This window comes from Limulus polyphemus, unplaced genomic scaffold, assembly GCF_000517525.1.
Source record: "Limulus polyphemus unplaced genomic scaffold, Limulus_polyphemus-2.1.2 Scaffold705, whole genome shotgun sequence".
NCBI lineage: Eukaryota > Metazoa > Arthropoda > Merostomata > Xiphosura > Limulidae > Limulus > Limulus polyphemus.
The window spans coordinates 160,962-182,303 of NW_013666315.1; the positions used below are offsets into that span (position 1 = coordinate 160,962).

At 33.6% G+C, this 21,342-nt stretch overlaps 2 protein-coding genes and 1 long non-coding RNA gene across 3 annotated transcripts in view; 1 reads left to right on the forward strand and 2 right to left on the reverse strand.

Annotated features, from left to right (window-relative positions):
* LOC111085903 overlaps window positions 1-3,481 on the reverse strand; it is a 25,284-nt gene extending 21,803 nt beyond the window's left edge. Inside the window, exon 1 of the mRNA XM_022386706.1 lies at window positions 3,352-3,481. Within this exon, the coding sequence (XP_022242414.1) occupies window positions 3,352-3,402 (51 nt within the window). The 5' untranslated portion in view covers window positions 3,403-3,481. The remainder of the gene's footprint in view (window positions 1-3,351) is intronic.
* A 4,736-nt stretch (window positions 3,482-8,217) lies between these two features.
* The window catches only part of LOC106460087 (fat-like cadherin-related tumor suppressor homolog), a 79,527-nt gene continuing 66,402 nt past the window's right edge, over window positions 8,218-21,342 (reverse strand). Inside the window, exon 32 of the mRNA XM_022386704.1 lies at window positions 8,218-12,255. Within this exon, the coding sequence (XP_022242412.1) occupies window positions 11,582-12,255 (674 nt within the window). The 3' untranslated portion in view covers window positions 8,218-11,581. The remainder of the gene's footprint in view (window positions 12,256-21,342) is intronic.
* Window positions 15,889-19,035, forward strand: LOC106460089. Its single transcript, XR_001290864.2, has 3 exons — window positions 15,889-16,064; window positions 18,076-18,155; window positions 18,917-19,035. It is a non-coding gene; the product is annotated as an uncharacterized LOC106460089 (long non-coding RNA).

Genomic DNA, 21,342 nt, shown 5'->3' on the forward strand with positions numbered 1-21,342 from the left:
GTGTGTGTGTGTATATATATATATATATATATATATAGGTGTTCTATAAAGGTCACTCAAATAAATTTCAGAAAGGCCACACCAAACGTTGCTAATTTTAATCTTTTATTTTTTGCAATACTTAAACAGCTAAAAACTTGGAATATGAATATAAGCTTTATTATCTTACTTCTGATTTCCCAGTTCTTGAGATAATTACGTTAGTTTTTCTGTATTGTCGTAACTTCTACATATATAAGAAACATAGTTTTCGAAATAGCGCGATATATATATCTGTGCTATTCCTTTTCCTGTTGTATCCTAGCCGGCCTGATGAGCTCTGGTATTAGATGAAAGTCCTTATCGGCACCAGGTATAGCAAATATTGTATATTTGAGAAATTGCTACATATTCTTGTTTGCTTTCACTTATAAGTTCTTAGATTTATTAATGCAGTTTTCTCCCGTTGACACTGTTGTTGCTTGGTTCACTCCAGGAATAAGAAGACTAGACTGATATTAGGTGAAATACTTTATCGGCACCGCATATCTATATACTACTAAAACTCTGAGAGTGTTTGTGTGTATGCTTGTCTGTAATTAAATACAGCAAAAACGGCGCAAAATACCGCCATATTTGTAATAAAAAAAGAATAGAAATTATAATAAAAACAGAATAAAAGAAGTTTCGTTAAAATCGGGCCACGGGTTACCGAGTTAGCCCCGTTTTTGGGGGTCACTTTTCGTACATTCCATTACTATAAAACTTCGCTTGTACAACAATATATGCACAACAGAAATGGTGAGATGAAAATGTGTTATAACGGTGCGAAGAAAGAACAACAATAAAATGGACCTACAATATTATTGACTATTTGCAAATAGTAACTATGGAGACGAGGTAAAAAAAAAAATCAAGTCGAGAACAACAATAAAATTTTATAAATGAAAACTCTCGCCAAGCATTGGTTATTATAGTATTTCCCTGTCAATGTTCCCATCTTCATTAAAAGGCGTAAGATGACAACAATCAAATATCTTTTTTGAATTATGAATAACACGAATGGATTGAAATATTTAATTAAATTATCTCAAAATAAACCTTAATTTCGGTGCAATATTGAAATTAGCTTGAATCCCTCATAACCTCTGAATAGTTGTTGACCCAACAGGGTCACGGTGGTCTAGTAGTAGATACAATGCGGTTCACATATTACAACACATGTCCTTAGAATTTCATTAACCTGAAAACTGGGTTAGTTGTTTTATATTCTATATCTCCTGTTTAGCTACTTACACCTGTAACAAATTTTTATACAGTTAACACTATTTCAAAACCAAACAACTGAATTATCATTTAAAGTTTTGTTTGAGGTTAAATGTGCTATATGTGTTCTGTCTAACCAAGCTTCAGTTTGATAAACACAAGTACCAATTTTACTCAAAATATGAAATAAATTTTATTATGATTGATTTTGACGGATTTATTATTATACATTTATTTCAATGTCGATGTTTGTTTAAATTTAATTTGTATTTAGAAATGTACATAACGTATACTGTTAAATATGTATTGCCAAGCTCCCGCCTATTCTCCAAAGTTGTAGAAGATTCTCGAGTGTAAGAATCAATAATACATGTGTGTACGTAAACGCTAGTGTTAGCGTCAGTATTGTTACGTAAAACTGAAATTTCAAGAACCTTTCCACACGCCTATAACTATAACCAACGCAACGCGCCAAAAAAATAGTATATATTATTGGTTTGCTATAGTTGTTGTGCTATAAACTTCGGAAGCTATGATTGTTATAACGCTAATTAATCGGGAACTGTGATCAGTGAGAACTACAGGGCTAGCTAGCTCCCTATTAAGAGAATCGTACCTACATCAACTCGAAATTAACTCGCTCATCGTGAACCCTCGATAAGATATCAAGGAAGTTCGACACTAAAAAGAATACTTTATATTGCTTGTAAGTTTGTGAAACTTTTATGTATAAATTATTGTTCGTAATAACTATTTGTAATAACTGTTATTGTAAATTATATTGTTTTTTGTATATTAAAACATGTTTGTATTAAAAAAGAAAACTGTGTATATCAATCTCAAAGTTTTTTGGAACTCTGTCATATTTTCTAAAATTCACAGGTCTTTCGTATAATCTTCCTCTTCTGTACATTTGGAAAGTATATATATATATATATATATAATTTAGATTATTTATGTTTAGTTGAAAAGCGATATTTGTATGTTTTTGTTATAGATTCTCAGTAAAACTATTTCCTGAAGTAACGAAACCGGAAGAGAAATATAAATTTAAAATTCCAGTGTTTTCTTACTTGTATCCATAGATGAATGTTATTGATGTCCTGGTTTTATATATATATATACACACACTAAAACAAAATGCCCAACAACTGTGGAATTACAAAAAATGTGAAAAGCATTATCTGAATACATATAAAACATGTCGTTCATACGAATTTGTTGCGTGAATAGGACTAGATGTACCTTATTAGAGTAAGCCACTGTGAAACGGTATTTCCCATTCACCAGTCTTGTTATAAGTCTAAGTTGTTTAGTTGTTTTAAGACATTGTATTCAAATAGTAGCACACCAGTTTGTATTTCAGTTGATATAATTACATGAAGACGTATGTCCAATTTAGCATTTTTCCCTAATAATTGTTTATACAAATGATTCATAGAACATGTATGTATAGCATTGTAGTAGTGTATCTAATCGCAGTATTATAGTTTTACAATAATTTTACTTTGTGTTAGTGTATCACATGTAGTTTTAAATTGTTAGTATATTTCATCTCGTGTCATAATTGTATAACTGTGGTGGATGTGCGGAATTATTTGTTTTGAAATACAAACAGAACAAATATACTTAATTTGATTGATTAAAGACACGTTCAGTATAGTAATTAGTTAAGCCTTAATATTTTGATATGACTACTTAATAGACAATATATATAATCCATCATTATTGTAGAATAAAATGAATTCTGAGATAAAAATTCAAGTAAAATTTCACTTATTATGACTAACACTTAAAAGGGTGATGCCTAATGATATAAGATACGGACGCATGTTTAAATGCGTGTCTCTTGCTCATTTTTTCACATTTATTTTGTCCGCGTTTGTTTTCAAATATAGCATAACTGTATACAAAAAGTTATTGGTTGTTACACCAGTTAGCCTTTCTTACTCACATCTTACAATAATTATTATGCTCTTTTTTCATTTACAAAAAATTGTGTTTCGATTGTACTTACTCGTATAACAACGAATTCATTATTTTGCAAGTCTCTTAGTCACTATTTCACTTTTTTAATTCAAAATTTCGAACAAAAATAGTACTTACTACTGTTAAAGTCACTATCAAGATAAGAACAGGACGTTTCAAAGAATCCATGAAGATGTTTGGATTTTACTGATCATGGAACGTAATAGCACGAGATCTGTACTTAATGTTATCTGCTAGAACAACATAAACTTTGCCTGCCTGTCTGCTTCAACTGCCTCTTGATAACACTAACGGTCAGTTATTCTGTCAGTGATAATTCTTTGACAGGATTGACGTAGACAATTCATGTAGAACTTTCTATTTTTGTTGTTGTTTGGGAGGGGGAGGGTTTGATGTTATATCCATAAACATGTCCACCACACTGTTGTGAATTATTTTTATGGTTTACGAGTAGTATGGCCTTTACTCAAGTATTATCAAATATTATCCAGCTTTACAGTAATTAATAACAATGATTAAGGTAATGTATAAAGTGAAACGTTAAGAACTGGAAATAGTTCTTTCGAGAGGTATGAAGTGTAAGATTAGAGCGAAGGCAGCTAGTCATCACCACCCACCGCCCACTCTTGGGCTACTCTTTTACCAACGAATAGTGGGATTGACCGTCACAATATAACGCCACCATGGCTGAAAGGGCGAGCATGTTTGGTGTGACGCGCTTCGAACCCGCGACCAGCAGATTGCGAGTCGAGCGCCCTAACCACCTGGCCATGCCGGGCTCGAGAGGTATGAAACACTTAATGCTTTTCAAAGCGGATATATATATATAGTATTATATTAACCCATCGTTAAGATCAGTTCATTATTTTTATTTTATAATTATAATACAGTAACAGCGAAAGAGATATTTTTTGCTAATATCAGCAAAGACCTGAACGTAGTTATTGATACAATGGTGGCGTCCTCTATGTGCATTTAGGGAAATTATGTACACGAGGTTCTTATGAATTTCCATCACAAAAATAAATTGCGTTTGGCTCAGTTACCTCTAAGTATATATGCTCTTGTACGTATACATGAGTAATCTTTAGTGTGAATTATATACGAAAATATAATCATTTTACATTCACTGCCACACTTTTAAATCGCCAAGTAAAATATTTTATTTATGCGTTTAAATAACTTGTTACGGTGTCCCTCTTCACGTAAGACAAACTCATTTTCATTTAATTCATTACTTTTTTGGGCAATTGTGACTACAGCGTCTTATATTACTAATATACAAAAATACAGTTAAAATCAATATAAGTAAAAAATGAGCAACGTGCCTTCGTTCCATTCCAGTTTTCAAGTCAGAAAAAAAAACGCATTAATTTTCAATCACCTGTTCAAAGGGATAGAAACACATACACAGTAGCTTAATACCTAGTTCAGCAGTTTCTTGTACTGAGACCTAATACGTTACTTGGATATCATATAATATGAGTTTTGAATAAATAAGAAGTGAACTAGCAAGATCAGCAACATCTTAAAAGCAAGTACATGCTAAATAAAATAGTGGACTTAAGGTCATTTTGCTTTTCACAGCTCACGTTATGTTAAACGAAGGCTTCATTTCTTATCTTTGTTTAGCTTTTAATTGAGATACGAACGATTTCACCTGCGATGCAGTAGGAAAGGTCGAAGCATCACGACAGTCGGCAGTAGAATGAGCATACAGGAACACTTTGCAAGCAGCTACAGGCATAATATTGTACTCGGCTTGTTAAACAATACCTACCAAGATGTTTCTAAACAGTTCCTGAATACTTCTGCATGCCATTTGGATACTTATATGCTTGGCCGTTATACTCGTGATACGCTGACAGATTTCAGTCACCTTTCCACTTCAAATCACTTTTCCCAGCCCGAACGCTAAAAGGTTGCGGGAAATACCTTCTTTTTAGCCAATAAAAATGTCCAAAAAAATTCAGTCAAAATTCAGAAAGATCGGATTGGATAGTTTTTTTTTCAACAAAAATGTCCCCCTCTGGCTCGTGAGGGCCTGTTAAACTATTTTTGAGGTATTTAGTTTTACAAAAGTGACTCAATTATTTAACGTATGCTCCTGTAAAAACTAGTATGTCGTCGAATAGAAGAATCACATCTAGTAATGTTTTTGTATATGGAATTGTTTTGTTTTTTTTAGTGTCTATCCAAGAACATTAAGTTTTAAATTTCTTGTTAGTCATTTAAGATATGTATTTTTATGACGTTTTCTAGATTTATTTTAACCATCCGAACATTATACTAGAATACTGCCCATTCAAGAATGTTGTTATTGGATTATTTTTTTACAAATGTCAGAAGAAAAAAAAATATTTATCTAGACGTTTTGCTCTTAATTCTGTTTCAAGGATCATTACTAGTGGTGAGGCTCAGTTTTAATACTGAATCGAAATTTACAATATATTCATTTTCGGTTTGTTCATATTAATCACTATTACGTGCATTTCATTTATTGTACAAATTGTAATATTATATTTTACGTTATTTTTATCGCAAACGTTAAGCTATTGGCTCTAAATGCTTCACTAGCTTTCAGCGTTTAAACCATATTTTTTTAAAGTCTTGTACCTCTACTATAAACTGCGTTTCGGAAAAACCCGTGTTTCTCATAATTTAGCCCAGCTGACGAGTTCTGGTATTCAACGAAAGGTATCCTTGGCCGTGACTTGAAGAAACATATGTCTGAAAGGCTTTTACTCTAATCTGATTTGAAATCCAAAATGAGCAAATTAAGAGGAATGTAAACAAAAAACATCTGCAGTTTGTTATTTTTATCTCAAATGTTAAGCCTATTGCTTTCCAATGCTCCACCAGACAATGTAATATGTATTAAATGTTACCGGCAGGATTTTCAGTATAAACAATCTCCCAATCACTGCAGTTAATTACCATATGGATAAACCTGATCCTGCTTACACAAGCATCCCTTTCACAAGCATCGGGCAGAGTTCCTAATCTGTCGAATCCAAAAAGTATAAAACTAAGCATTACATCATCAAACTTTCTTCTCATGCAGTGTGTTGTATACCCTACAACAAACTTACTGTTATTCCAGTTGAAACTACAACCCATATGTTTGTAAAGCAAAGTATTATTATTCCTACTGGAGAGAGTTAGGTGTTGCTATATTTTCTACAGATTACATACATTTGAACAAGATTGATATGATGAAGTCACGAACTTACTGGAACGCTCTCGAACAGCTGCACAAAAACTTACTGGAATACACTCTGATCAGCCACTCAGTCTCCTTGTTGAGGAGTACTTCAATTTTTTCAATCTTATCCGAAAACAAATATCTAAGTTTGATGACCTAGCATCAGGCTTCCATATTTGAGAAATACCCACGTGTGAACATGTTTAACTGTCCTATGTGTTAAGCTTCGTGTTTGCTTGTCAAATAGGATACTGTCAACTCTTTGAAGCTGAAAGGATTCTCTTGTTATACAGAAAGTACACTCGACTCGTGCAACTTTAGCAAGCGACCTTGTTCCACTTTATTCTGGATCTGGACAATGTACATATCAGTTGTCAAAAATGTACACCCACACTCGCTCTCTGATAGTTTACGGGAAATAAGATAGGCTTAGTTCTAGATGGCACTTACGTCTACATACAAAAAATTTTAACTGTGCATTCCGACAAAAGTTCTATACCATGAATAAGCATTGATCCCTTGTGAAGCCGATGATGATAGTTCGGCAGTGGCTTAGTGGTTAGAGTGCCGTCTGTGAAGCTGATGATATATGGTCCGTATCCGGTTTCTGCAAAAACACGATCCACGTTTAGAGTAGTCCAACAGTTGCTGGAGAGTGCTGTTGATTAGCTGCTTTCCCGCTAGTCTTGTCAGTTCAAAATTAGGGACAGCTGGTTCGGATAGCCCTTGGGTAATTTTGGAGGAATTTCTGAAGCAAACAAACCCACGATGTTTGTGTATTAAGATGGATACATAGTGTCCATTATGGATCCATACATTTCTGATGCGAGAAATAATGATGCTGTAATTCATCATATACTTGAAAAGGATGTTGAATACACTTTCATTTGGGTGTAACTACTCGATGTTGCTGCTGTAGGCTGTAGTGTAGGATACATGCTTCAACTTATGCATGATCTTATATTTAAAACACAGATTTCTGTTTCTTTCCTCAAGGACGTGAGCAACACACGACTAAAGAATCCAACCCATCAAGACTGGTTACCAAAGTGTGTGGTCGAGGCAGTCAATAGCCGCATCAAACTATGGAAGTTACTTGAAATGGTATTCACTAACCGACAGGTTCCTTTCGTACATAATTAACTCCGAATTATTAGTGACCTTTCCAACTGTTAATATAATAATCTTGTGCAAAATACATATGATGACTATGGTAGCAAAAGACATGCTTGAAACTATCAAAACTGCAGCGCAAGATGAAGTCCCACGGACTAGCTTGCAAAACGTCAATGTGGACAAAGATGGAAGCCCATGATACAGCTTCAGACTTTCCAGATTTGTATGGAGATGACTTTCATTCCCTTATTTTGGGTGTTTACCAGGATAAACAAGTTGAAGAATTTTATACCTCTTTATCTGCTCTATCCGTTCCTAATTTTGAAGTGATAGACTAGACTCACTAGAGGCAACTAGTCAACATCACCCACTGCTAACTTTGGGCTACTTCTATAAGAACGAATTGTGAGAATTTACTGTCACTCAGCCACAGCCCCAAAGTGCGTAGCACAAATATTTCTATGCGGTAACGGGATGCGAACCATCAAACTTACAGTCTGATACGCTGACCACTGGGCTGCGGTCGGCAGTAACATTTAGAAAGAGCAAACGTTATAGATAGGTTGTATAAAAGAGCTGGTGATAAGTACCAATATATATATATACCTGTATCACTGTTATAAAACACATCACACAAACAAACATGAAAATCAAAACCACTAGTTTATTATGCACACTTTTTTTTTTTTACACAGAGCAGCGAGTTACTTAATTGTGCTAATTATCTTGTTTCCAAATACTGAATTCTTAATAATTTTAAGTTTAATAAACTAGCTTTTCTTGATGTTTCCATGGTTCCGAATTGAAGACAAAAACAAACTGGTGTTAGAGTGAATCTGCAAATAAGAACCAAAAATCACACATCCGGATCAAATGGTGAAGTTCACACAAACGGCTGAATTTATGGTAGCCAAGCCTGCGCTCCTTATGGAACTATCTATATAACATATGATACGCAGATTACAAATACCTGATTAAATAAATTACAAGTAACCACTAATAAATTATAAGAAATATTAAAACACGTGCTAGTATAAATTGTTTCCTTATTGAATGAAGATAAAATCATAGAAATTAATGATCCATTTTATCTGCTACTTTCTTCGTTCAAATGTTGTATATATATTACATTAGTTTTATATAAGTTAAAATGTGTGTAAGGGTCAATAACTGTGTCAAGCACTTTCATTCGTCATACAATAGTTGAAATTATTGACGTTAATTTACATACTTTTATGAAAAGATAGAAATAATACAACGGAAAAAAGGAATATGGAAGATATTTTTCTTCCCCGTAACGGGTTTTATTGAAACTCCAAATTCATAAAAACAAAACCTGGAGCGAGGTTCAACAAAACAAAACCCCGTCTCGATAACCACATTGCATGCATGCTTTACACATCGCGTGACTAAACGTCATCTAACTATGATTCAAACTGGAACGTCATAACCATGAGGTAGTACCATAACTGTGGATGAATGAATTCGCTCAAGTATCACAGTTTCAAACATAAAACATAGCTTTTGATTTGAATAAAACAAGAAAAACATTTTTTGACAAAGTAACTCAGTCCGACCTTTGTGTGGACAGTACTTGATTGCGGTCCTTCACAGTCCAATTTTTGGGACAAAGAAATGTGTAATAAATTATCATTTTTCTCCAAACATCAATAATGTTCATATTTAATTAAACCACGTTAACGTAGGAAGAGTTACGATATTATCAAAAGAACATAGCGCACGCTCCAATTCCTATTTCAAAATCTAAATAATTCGTGCGAGTCTACAGGGACTAGAATGGTTTACGTTTTTCGAACCACGATCGAAAAAGAGATTGAAAGATAACAAATTAAGCAAAAAATATGCGGAAAAACAAGAATGTTAGTACATTTTTATGGTAAATTCAAACAAAATGCGCAAAAACTTTAACATTTTGCATTTCATATTTCGGACTATACTAATACATGTCCACAACATTTCATTGCCCATTTAGGCCGGTTTATGATAAGCAACTGATAGGTACTGTCGGCAAACTTTCTATTACATACATGGCATTCATTTGATTTAAACTTTTAAACACTTTCGTTACACTTTAGTATATAGTTCTTTTGTCAGATATAATCAACATGGGAGAAAAAACTGTTTCAAAGTTAAAGGAAGAGTCCATCATAATCCAAAAAAGCACATTACATAGGAAAAGTGATTTACAACTTATTCATGGTTTAACTGACCTGAAGGACAGATTAATTTAAAAACTAATATATGACTTCAACTATCATTCATGACAAACGCAACTCTAAACTGTCAGGACCCAAAGACAGGACTCGAAAGTAGTTCTTTTGGAGTCTTGATATATTTTTAAGCTTCTTTAAAAGTTGCACGCTAAAGTGGCTGCCCCTCTGACAATAAACACAATTTACGAGTTGAATATAATTAGCAGCAGGATGTAACTACCCATTGATGTGAGTTTACATGAAGTGTTGCATTTACAATTTTATATATTTGATACACTGTCAAACTTTAGACCTATGTTTGTGACGATAATTACATTTCCTAATATGAAATTAAAAAAAAAAAGAATGTAATAAACACATTTATAATCATTCCTGGATAGTCAATTGTCAAAAAAAAAAAGTACAGCGATCCTTGATGGTCAATGATGAAACGCTAAAACCCACTGGCTTTTTGCCAACTAGCCACCACTGACTTCAAGTCCGCAATTCTAACTATTGGTTTGTCTCTCAATATGAAATACATGTATATTTAAAATATTAGGGAATGGAGAGGGGGGGGCGTTATAGTCCATGTGTTACTTCTATTAGTGATAGTAGAAAGGTGCAGATGTTTATGAAATCGTCAATACAATTAGGCATTCCTGAAAAAAACATACTTCAATTATTTAAAAAATGTTTGAAACTTCAAAACTAATCTAATTTTCCAAAACAGCATAAAACTGTAGTTTTAAAGATGGTAGTATTGCCACTTGAATAGAATTATATTGACAAATAAATTAAATAATGTTCTCAAAACCAAAAAAAGATAAAGCAAGCCTGAAACACAACTGAAAAATAAACAAAACTAGGAGTTTGTTGAATATTTTAAACTCCTCAAAAGTACTCATTCCCTGCGTTTCTACAACTAATTCTGTAGAGAAAGATTTTACCAACTAACTTATTTTTCGATAAGCAGGTATCTGACTTTAAGATAGAAATCTTCAAACATTTTACTTGGAAAAAAGTATAAGATTATTTATTTCAACTAAAAGCAAAATAAATGTGCAAACCACTTCAGAAAATACTACAGATCTCAGAATTAACATAACCTATGGACAACAAAGGAATCACGTGGTCCTTAAAGACTGTCCTTGCACACCCAACACTGAGAAAAGGAAAAATTTAAATCCCCTATTATTTTATAAGAAATCGTCGACTCCCCTCCTAAACTCTTGTACATTACTTTTGTCTTCAAGATTATAATTACTAATATTTCAGCTTGATACTGCAATTTGTCATGGAACTGTTAAGATTTTCAAACTTGACTACTATACATATCTTACGTCTTAAAGATTATCATTACTAATATTTACGTTCCAAAATGCTGTTGTGTCCTCTTCAGGAAGATGTAGAGATTTTCAAATCTGGCCACTTTACATGTTTTATCTGTACATATATATACTCTTTACTTTACACACTGACGCAAAATAATAAACATCTTGGTTTAACATCGCATAACAAACAATGGAAACACGGGAAATACCAGTTCTTTTCCCACTTGTAATGATAATGCTCCACAGTAACACAGAATTAAGTAAACTACCCGATTTGATTGAAGTGATAATACATATTTGGCACAATGTGCACTATATACAGTTTTTCAACAAAACAAAAACAGCCGCTTAATGGGGATTTTCTTACCACGATCTTGTGTCAAAGGAATGCTGGGAAGCTTGTTTTTATGCTTAGAAGACAAGTTATTCAAGGCATATGATAGTTGTATAAATTCTCTGTAGTAGAGAGGTAACAAACACTAAATCACGGTTCCAATACTTTGATTTCCTAGCTTGTTAGATATTTGCCCATTCACGAATTCAATCTCCATATCACTATTCACTTCGCTGTCTTCTATTTCACATAAATTGGCAGAGAGGTCAGAACAAGAAGCATTAGTGGACGTGTAACCTCCTGCCAACATTGATAAACTGTCCAGTCCAGTGTTCCGACAAAGATCTTTAGCTACATCAACCATGAATTCTTTACCACCTTGTGATGGAAACCCGTAAGCAAAGATACCATCATCATCTGACTGGTCACATGAGGTTTGTCTATGAATTCCAGACTGATTCCAGTGTTGCTCATGTATGGGCAAGTACTGGTTAGGATGGCAAGTGTAGTTGAAAGTTGAAGAAATGCAGTCTTCTCCATCAAGAAACTCCTTATCACTTATCTGTAAAGTGCTTTGAAAATGGCCACCATCTGCTTGACTTTTATTGTCATCCAAACCCCCAATAATGTCTGAAATGGCAGAATCAAGATCAATGCTATTATCAGCATCTAGAGCACTTGGAAGCAGCTCTGTCTGACTATCTCGACTGTTGGTATCTGCTATACTAGATGAATCTGTAATTTCTTTCAAGGATATTTCAGTGATGTCACCAAGAGGTTTCTGAGCAGTAGCCCAATCAGAACAATCCCAATGGTATCCTAAAGAATAATAGATACAAATTAAATAAATTAAATTTGAAAATGGTATTTTTCTCCAACGTAATAAGGAAATAGTTTATTTTTAGTTTACTTCAGCTAGAGTATCCATTATAATTTTGTTCTCTCATCACCACAATTCACAATTTCAGCGAGAAAGTAATGTGAAGCCCAGTCTCTTATTGAGTATTTTAAGTAGTTCACCCCTTTATTAGCAACTCTGAATAAGGAAAAATCTTAAAACAAAACTAGGCCTCTTCAAGTTGTTGTCAGTAAGTTATGTTTATAGTGTTTAAGTTGTTCTTTACTCACCACAGGAAGTTATGGGTCTTATTTGGGAACTCCAGATTGGCATGTATTTTTAAGGAAGCTAGTAGTGAAGGTGTGCAATTTGTTTGTAGAGTTTATAAATTGGAGGAGAAATTAGGGCTATCCTAATTAGAGTAGAGGCAATAGATAAAGAGAAGTTTGGCTGTGGGAAATGGTAGCAGGATTTCAAAAGGAACTTAAGCTTTACATGATTTCAGCTTTTAGTTTGTACACAAGAATAACTATTGGAGAGAAGGTAAAATAATATTAATACTAATAGGGACAGAGAAGGATGTGGAATAATAAACTTAAGGAGGTTATAATTATAGGTGATTCTTTGATAAGGCATGCATGGAGGATAGTATGTGGGGTAAATAAGAAGAAAAAGAGTCAGATTATGCTACCCAGGGGCACAGGTGGAGGATATAATTGACAGAGCAAGAGGTATAATAAAAGGGGCTAGTAGAGATGCAGTCTTTGTTGTGCACATAGGGGCGGATGATGTAGGGTAAGGTACATCAGAGGAGCTAATAGATAAGTACATGGGATTGATAAAGGCATTTAAAGAAAAGGGCCATAACTTAACTGTGTCAGGGATACTGCTGAGAATTAATTGTGGGGATGAAATTATAAGTAGGTCACCAGGTTTAGGTAAATATATAAGGATGAGTAGATTGGTTGGTTGTACTTGTGGGATCAATTCAACGGGAAAAGGAAACTTTTTGGAATGGATTGTTTACATTTAAATAAGATAGAGGCTTGCTTGTTTGCAAGGGCTATTAAGTATTAACTCAACTGTAAGGAAAGTTTTAAACTAGGACTAGACAGTGGTGAGGGCCAGGATAAACTAAATGCAGAAAAAATAAGATGTAGTGGAAAGGTTAGTAGAGGAACAAAGTGTAGAAGTAGTTATAAAGGTAGGCTTAATTGTTACTATTGTAATGCTAGAAGTAGAAATAAAACAAATGACTTTAGAGCACTGGTATGAATGGAAGATGTTAATATAATGGGAATAACTGAAATATGGTTAAATGTAGACAATGTAGGACAGAAATTTCTTTGAAATACAGGGTTATAAGTTATTTAATAGGGATAGAGTACTAAAGAGAGTGGGAGGAGTGGCTTTGTATGTAAAATGTGAGTTACATTCTGTTGAAGTTGAGAATATCAATGATTATAGCAAAATTTAATCCAACTGGGTTTCTATTAGCGGATAGAAAGGGAAAAAGCTTTTAGTAGGAATTTGTTACAGCCCACCAGATGGTACTGATGAAATTGATGAGAAACCTTACAGAGAGATTAAGATTTCAACTGTTAATGAGGCCATAATGATGGGTGGTTTTAATTTTAGGCATATGGATTGGAAAATGCTAGATTCAAACCATGAGAGAGTAAGGTTTTAGGAAACTGTTCAAGATGGTTTTTCTTCTCCAATTGGTCAAGAAACCTACAAGAAACAATGCTATTTTAGACTTATTGTTAACTTGTAATATAGAAATGGTTGAGTGGATGAAGATTTTGGAACATCTGGGTGAAAGTGATTATTTCTCTATTAGGTTTGATGTTTTGCTGCATATGGAGATCAGGAATAATGATATTTTAATTGCAAATTTCAAAAACAAATTTTGAAGGGATGCAAAAAGAATTATCTGGTGTGAATTGGGCTGCTGAATTATTTGGAGGCAATGATCAAATGTGGAAACTTTTTAAAGATAAATTTTTAAATATTAAAGATAAACATACTCTTTATAGAAAGAAAAAGATGGTTGGAAGTAAAAAAACAGGTTAGCTTACAAAAGGTATAAGAGATAAACTTATAGAAAAGCATCACAAATTTAAGAATTTAAATTGACTGGTATGACAGAAGATCAAGAAAGCTGGTCAAACAGGAAATTAAGACATGAAAAAGGATTATGAAAAAAGGTTGGATGAAAATGTAAATATTAACAGTAAGGATTTCTTTAAATAAAATATGAGTAAACAAAATGTTAGGATGGGAGTAGGGCCTTTGGGGGATGATAAATGGAGGCTAATATCTGAAAATTATGAGATTGCTAGGTTAATCAAATTCTGCTTTTTTTTCAGTTTTTATTAATGAATATTCAAACAATATTCCTCATCCTGAAAGGTGATAGAAGGAAACAAGATCAAACAAGATAATCACATTAATTCTGAGCTTCTAAAGAAAAATTGGGAAGTTTAAAGAATGATAAGTTTCCTGGGCCAGATAATATTTCCCCAAGGGTTTTGAAGGTTAAGGATTGGAAGTTGGTTTATGTTACTCCTCTTTTCAAGGGAGGTAATAAAAATTGTCTGAGTAATTATAAGCCTATTAGTCCTACATCAGTTGAGGGAAAAGTTTTGGAATGTCTGATAAAAGACATTTTGCAAAGTCGTTTAACAAAGTTTGGAATTTTATTGCATAGTCAACACTGTTTCACAAAGGGAAATTCTTGCCTTACAAATCCTTTGACATTCTTTACAAAGGTTACTGCATATGTAAATGAGAGTAAGGGTGTAGATTTGGTGTATCTGGATTTTCAGAAAGCATTTGAAAATGTGTCACATAAAAGGCTTGTGAAAAATATTATCTCTATAGGTGTGGGGGATAAGTTGGCTAATTGGATAGAAATGGGGCTGGATGAAAGAAAGAAGAGGGTTATTGTAAATGGAGTTCAGTCAAACTGGATTAATGTCACAAGTGGGGTACCTCAGGGTTCAGTCTTAGGACCTTTGCTCTTTTTGATTTACATCTATGACATATATGAAGGAATGGTCAATAAATGATTTCAATTTGCAGATAATATTAAGGTCTTATTGTTGCTAGCTGTGAAGAGGATGCTTCTGATTTACAAAAAGATTTAGATCATTTAGTGAGTTGGGCAAATAAATGGCAGATGGGTTTTGATTATAATAAATGCAAGATAATGCATGTGGGTTATCATTATTTGAATTACAAGTATAACTTGGATGGGAAAAACCTTAACAGTGTTATGAAGGAAAGGGATCTTAGTGTAATAGTCAGTCTCTAAAGCCATCCAATTGTATCATCTAGTAGTCCGGTTTATTTTGTAGCTTAACCAGCTGTCTAGGTCCTGTATCATATCATCTAGTAGTCTGGTTTATTTTGTAACTTAACCAGCTGTCTAGGTTTACTGATGTATTAGCCACTGAGCCGGCATATTTAATGTTGATTATCACGAAGAGTTGCATTTAACTGACTGTGAAAGTAATCTTTGTGTGTTTTGAAAACGTTATCCTCTAACATTATTAGTCATCACTTTTATTGTTATACTATTAATCTCTTAATTGTGATACCTTATCTTAGAAAGTATGTTAAAGACCAAAAACTTGTTCGAGAAGAAATATCCCGAGTGTCTTCCAAGAAAATACTGAAGGTGCAGGATGAAACTGCAGCACTCAAGCAATTGTTATCTGAAGTTTCAAATGGTTTACAGAGGAATGCAGTGGCCATTCAAAGAATGAAAGAGGAATCAGCTCAGGTAATAACTTGTGTAACACAAAGTTGACTGACAGTTACATAGAAGGAGGAATCAGCTGAGGTAATAACTTGTGTAACACAAAGTTAACTGACAGTTACATAGGAGGAAGAACCAGCTTGGGTAATAACGTGTGTAACACAAAGTTGACTGACAGTTACATAGGAGGAAGAATCAGCTCAGGTAATAACTTGTGTAACACAAAGTTGACTGACAGTTACGTAAGAGGAGGAATCAGCTGAGGTAATAACTTGTGTAACACAAAGTTGACTGACAGTTACGTAAGAGGAGGAATCAGCTCAGGTAATAACTTGTGTAACACAAAGTTGACTGACAGTTACATAGGAGGAGAAATCAGCTCAGGTAATAACTTGGGTAACACAAAGTTAACTGACAGTTACATAGGAGGAGGAATCAGCTCAGGTAATAACTTGTGTAACACAAAGTTAACTGACAGTTACATAGGAGGAGAAATCAGCTCAGGTAATAACTTGGGTAACACAAAGTTAACTGACAGTTACATAGGAGGAAGAATCAGCTCAGGTAATAACTTGTGTAACACAAAGTTAACTGACAGTTACATAGAAGGAGGAATCAGCTCAGGTAATAACTTGGGTAACACAAAGTTAACTGACAGTTACGTAGGAAGAGGAATCAGCTCAGGTAATAACTTGTGTAACACAAAGTTAACTGACAGTTACGTAAAACATAACTGACATTATTCTTATGTGTTAATTATGTATATTTGTGTGTGTGTGTATGTTTTTAGTAAAATAATTGTTTCAAATGTGTCACATAGAAGAATGTTATTGTACTTTCTGGTGTCTTGAATAGATTTTAAAGTATAATTAAATTAAGTGCAATATTTTGTATTTGTCACACTTAATGGTGGAAGTAATTTATAATTTAATCATGTGTTTTAATATATTAACCCTTTGAAGCCTAGTAACAAGTATACTGCTACCTCTGACCCTACATTAACCCATTAACTGCAGCAGGAGCAGCTCGGTTGCCGTTTTCTGACTTACAGATAAAACTGAGTTGCCATCAATCACAATAAAATGGTAATTTTCATCATTCGCAGTTAATGGGTTAATAAAAAGTAGTGGCTCATAAAAATCACTATTTATGAAGAGCATTCAGAAATATTGGGTGATAGCTATGGGGCTTTTTAAAACATAACTTATATTAGCAGAGACGCGCAAACATTTGCTGTCAAATTAGTACCTTAAATGCAACAGTACTTCTTTAAATACAGGATTTCTAGAGTAATACAAAATAATTCTAATCACAGACACCAAAATCTATAAGTCCAGTTGTCTTGCGCCTATCATTAGTTAAGCCTTTATTAAGCATGGCCTATATTCGATAAAAGAGATAGATCAACACTAACTTGTGTATGTTTTTTGCTTTAGTTTAGTTAGGGCTAAATGTTGCTGTACTTAATGCTATCGGTAAATAAACTTATGTTGTTATTCTATGACCTAATATTATACCTTTTTAAAAACTTTGATAAGCTTTAAATTTGTTCTTGTACAAAGTGTCTACTAAAGTATATTTAAGTTTGCCTTTCTTTTAAATCCATTGAAAAGAAGTGAATATGCATTTAGGTAGTAAGTTGTGTGCAGATTTTCAGGACAGACAGAAACTGAGTTATATTATAATACATTCTGATTATAGTATTATATGATAAACAAAAAAAAACAAATCTATGTTCATCTCAAGTGTGGAATTGTTATTAGGTCTCGATATACAAAAAAACAACAACATTTTTTTTCATTCTTGTATTTACAATTCTAATAACATTCTAGAAGAAATATTTTTGCACAGTTGCATGTCTTGTGACGTTATATTATGAAGTATGAGTAGAGATAGTTAATTGGTTTTGTTTATAAGTTCTTACATGTATTTAGTGTTCATAATTGTCATCAGTATAACCACTGGAGAAGAAGTTTATATTTAGCACTGTAGATTAGATAAATCTCTTCAGACCTAATTCTCTGTTTTTTATCAGGAATTAAAAGATGCAGAGATTGCTCACAGAACAAAGGACACTCCCCCAGCACTACAGTTTGAAAACACAGCTCCAACAGGGTAAGTATCTAATTATTATCTATAAAGATGTACAATTTTGTAAAATGTTATATGTAACCTTATACTTGTGATGGGATATAACTTAACTAACCTGTACTTCATCAGGAATATCATAAAAATAGTCTTAGTCTTTGAACATTTTAACCTTGTTTTTACCATGATGGCAGTTTGGAAAAATCATTACAGGATGAAAGTTATCACTGTTTAAGGAAGTTTTAGATTAGTTATATTTAAGTTTTAGTTTAGTTGGGAGATGTTTAAGGAAGTTTTAGTTTAGTTATATTTAAGTTTTAATTTAGTTGAGAGATGTTTAAGGAAGTTTTAGTTTAGTTATATTTAAGTTTTAGTTTAGTTGAGAGATGTTTAAGGAAGTTTTAGTTTAGTTATATTTAAGTTTTAATTTAGTTGAGAGATGTTTAAGGAAGTTTTAGTTTAGTTATATTTAAGTTTTAATTTAGTTGAGAGATGCTTAAGGAAGTTTTAGTTTAGTTGAGAGATGTTTAAGGAAGTTTTAGTTTAGTTATGTTTAAGTTTTAATTTAGTTGAGAGATGTTTAAGGAAGTTTTAGTTTAGTTATATTTAAGTTTTAGTTTAGTTGAGAGATGTTTAAGGAAGGTTTAGTTTAGTTGAGAGATGTTTAAGGAAGGTTTAGTTTAGTTGAGAGATTTTTAAGAAAGCTTTAGTTTAGTTGATAGATGTTTAAGAAAGCTTTAGTTTTCTGTTTTGAGTGATAGCTAAGCTGTTTGTTTATTTATAACTAGATATTTCCAAAGAATAGTTTCCAGTTTTGAAAAACAGATGCATACTTGTCAACAGCAGATTGAACAGCTTGAAAGGCATCTGATGTCTCTTTCTCAACCATCAGTCTTATCACCCCAAGGTGAGTGTTCCAATTGTAATCAGTCTTCACCCCAATATGAGTATTCCTAATGTCTTTAACTTACCATGTGATCAGTCTTCACCCCAATATGAGTATTCCTAATGTCTTTAACTTACCCTGTGATCAGTCTTCACCCCAATATAAGTATTCCTAATGTCTTTAACTTACCCTGTGATCAGTCTTCACCCCAATATAAGTATTCCTAATGTCTTTAACTTACCCTGTGATCAGTCTTCACCCCTAAGTAAGTGTTCTCAATGTTTTAGCTTAGTCTCTAAACACTTTTTCCTCGGAATGAGTATTAATCAGTATGCCTTTAATTCACTCTACTATCAGTTTTTACCCCATGGTGAGTGTTCTTAATGCCTTTAGTTCACCCTACTGTCAGTTTTTACCACATGGTGAGTGTTTTTAATGCCTTTAATTCACCCTACTGTCAGTTTTTATCCCATGGTGAGTGTTCTTAATGCCTTCAATTCACCCTACTATCAGTTTTTACCCATGGTGAGTGTTCTTAATGCCTTTAATTCCCCCTACTGTCAGTTTTTACCCATGGTGAGTGTTCTTAATGCCTTCAATTCACCCTACTATCAGTTTTTACCCCATGGTGAGTGTTCTTAATGCCTTTAATTCACCCTACTATCAGTTTTTACCCATGGTGATGTTCTTAATGCCTTTAGTTCACCCTACTATCAGTTTTTACCCCATGGTGAGTGTTCTTAATGCCTTTAATTCTCCCCCTACTGTCAGTCTTTATCCCATGGTGAGTGTTTTTAATGCCTTTAATTCCCCCCCCCCTACTGTCAGTTTTTACCACATGGTGAGTGTTCGTAATGTCTTTAATTCACCCTACTGTCAGTCTTTATCCCATGGTGAGTGTTTTTAATGCCTTTAATTCACCCTACTGTCAGTCTTTACCTCAGGATGAGTGTTGTTAATGTCTTTAGTTGAATTCTCACTGCAATGTGTTTATATCTAATGTGTGGATTACAATTGTTTTATATTTAATGTACAGGTTAGTCCTTAGTGTAGTCTCTGCAATGTGTTTGTAAACTATATTATCAAAAGTATTGGCACAGCACACTTAAAGTTGAAATTAACCCCTTCCCACCTACATTTGCATATTTTTCTCTGACAGCAAAGCAGTATATGCTTTAACATAATGTAACATAACACATGATAACACGTAACATAACACAAACGTTTAACTTAACATATAACAACTAGCCTAAACAGATATAGACATAACATAACATTTTGGGACAACGTGGGACCTATTGGTCCATCTTGGCTGTTCCATCCTCTAAACTAATTTTTTTTTTTTTAATGTTAAAGCTAACCCTTATCATTCATATACTTATCAAGCTTTTTCTTAAACTCACTTACATTTACTGCCTGTACAACATCCAAAGGCCAACCACTCTGTTAGAAAAATAAAACTGTCTTAGCTGAAGATGACTCCTAACTTTATATAACTTTAACTTTATATTTATGTCCCCTAGTTCTACTATTCTCACCGTTAAATATGAAAAACATGATACATCAACACTATCAATTCCCTTTGCAATCTTAAACACCTCAATTAGATCCTCCTAATTCTTCTTTTTTGAAGAGAAAATAATTTGAGAGATTTCAGTCTCTCCTCATATGTCAACCCCTCCATCCCAGGTACCATTCTAGTAATCCTTCTCTGAACCCTTTCCAACAATTCAATGACTTTCCTAAGGTAAGGAGCCCAAAACTGAACACAGTATTCCAAATGTGGCCTAACCAGTGACTTGTACAATGAAAGTATAACCTCTTTAGACTTGTATTCAATATTTCTGTAGATACAACTTAAAATCCTATTTGCCCTACCACTAGCAACAGCACACTGCCTGTCTAGGTCCTGTACCTGGTTAAGCTACAAAATAAACCGGACTACTAGATGATACGATACAGGACCCAAACAGCTGGTTAAGCTACAAAATAAACCGGACTACTAGATGATATGATACACGACATAGACAGCTGGTTGAGCTACAAAAGAAACTGGACTACTAGATGATACAATACAGGACCTAGACAGCTGGTTAAGCTACAAAATAAACTGGACTACTAGATGATACGATACAGGACCTAGACAGCTGGTTAAGCTACAAAAGTGACCGGACTACTAGATGATACGATACAGGACCTAGACAGCTGATTTAGCTACAAAATAAACTGGACTACTAGATGATACGATACAGGACCTAGACAGCTGGTTAAGCTACAAAAGTGAACTGGACTACTAGATGATACGATACAGGACCTAGACAGCTGGTT